General features: G+C 55.2%; 1 protein-coding gene across 1 annotated transcript in view; it reads right to left on the bottom strand.

Annotated features, from left to right (window-relative positions):
* Positions 1 to 1045, bottom strand: part of NT5C3B (5'-nucleotidase, cytosolic IIIB) — a gene marked incomplete at both ends in the record, with an annotated part of 3686 nt that extends 2641 nt beyond the window's left edge. The window contains 3 exons of the mRNA XM_008948325.1: positions 139 to 225; positions 703 to 749; positions 1030 to 1045. Coding sequence (XP_008946573.1) covers positions 139 to 225; positions 703 to 749; positions 1030 to 1045 — 150 coding nt within the window. The remainder of the gene's footprint in view (positions 1 to 138; positions 226 to 702; positions 750 to 1029) is intronic.
* Positions 1046 to 1052: the final 7 nt, after the last annotated feature.

Raw genomic sequence — 1052 nt, 5'->3', positions numbered from 1 at the left:
GCAGTGTTAGGGCAGTCAGCAAAATAGTGACTAAAACTCCCCTGCCACACCTAGAGACAGTTCAAGCCTTGTGTCCTGTGGCCCTCGGGGGTAAGAAGCTGCCAGGACAAGGTCAAGCTCCTCACATACGAGCACTCACCACTCCACCATGAGGGGCCGTTTCTCTTCCAGGGTCCGGTTGGGATCGATTTCAATGGGATAGTAATAGTGCAGCAGATCCTTCAGCTGGGAGTTGTACAGATGGAAAAAGAACAGAATGAACGACACGTCTAAAGAGACTGTAAACAACCAAAAAGGCATTTCTAAGTTCCTCCAAAGCATCATGCTTCTTCATGAAAACCCCAACCCAAACCTTTCACTACACATCTTTACTCTGAGCAAATCTGGAGATCTCTGCAGGATGCATGACCCCCCAGCAGCCTGGCTGACTCTCACCTTGGTTCAAACCCTGCCCGTACAGATGCACACATCCCCTTCCTCCTCTTATCACACCAAAAATGCCCACAGTGGAGCATGCAAATCAAACTTCCCTTTTTAACTTCTCCTTCCGTGACCACTGGCTGAAATGCAGCCTGGACACTTGTCCCGTGCTCTGTCCTGGCAGCAAGGTGCAGCCTGGAGAGCTGTCACACGAGCCAGGGCAACCTCCTGACGATGGGCAGCAGGGACGAGAACCACAGAGCTGTGCACAACAGCACCTACCTTCCTCTTGCCATCCTCACTGATAACGCGACTGTTATCGAGGATATCTGTAAAGACATTAAAACGCCAGTGTTGCAGCCTAGAGGCATCAAAAGCCTTTCTAAAAGGAGGCTGTCCCGTGCCCCAAAAACGAGCCACGTGGGGCTCATGGACCCGAGCACGGGCTCGCTGCAGGGTCTTGTCACCACAGCAGGAGGCAGCTGGTGCAAGGGGCCGTGCGAGGGGCCGGGACCCGGCGCTGCCCCCGGACACGACCAGACGGAGGGTCCGACTTGGCAGAGGAGGGGGCAGAGGGGAACGGGGGCAAAGCCAGAGGCTGCGACTCACTGTGCGAGGTGGGGCAGCGCCTG

Source organism: Merops nubicus, unplaced genomic scaffold, assembly GCF_000691845.1.
Source record: "Merops nubicus isolate BGI_N331 unplaced genomic scaffold, ASM69184v1 scaffold36199, whole genome shotgun sequence".
Lineage (NCBI taxonomy): Eukaryota > Metazoa > Chordata > Aves > Coraciiformes > Meropidae > Merops > Merops nubicus.
Note: the sequence above shows the minus strand (reverse complement) of the source record. Positions and strands in the feature narration are given on the sequence as shown.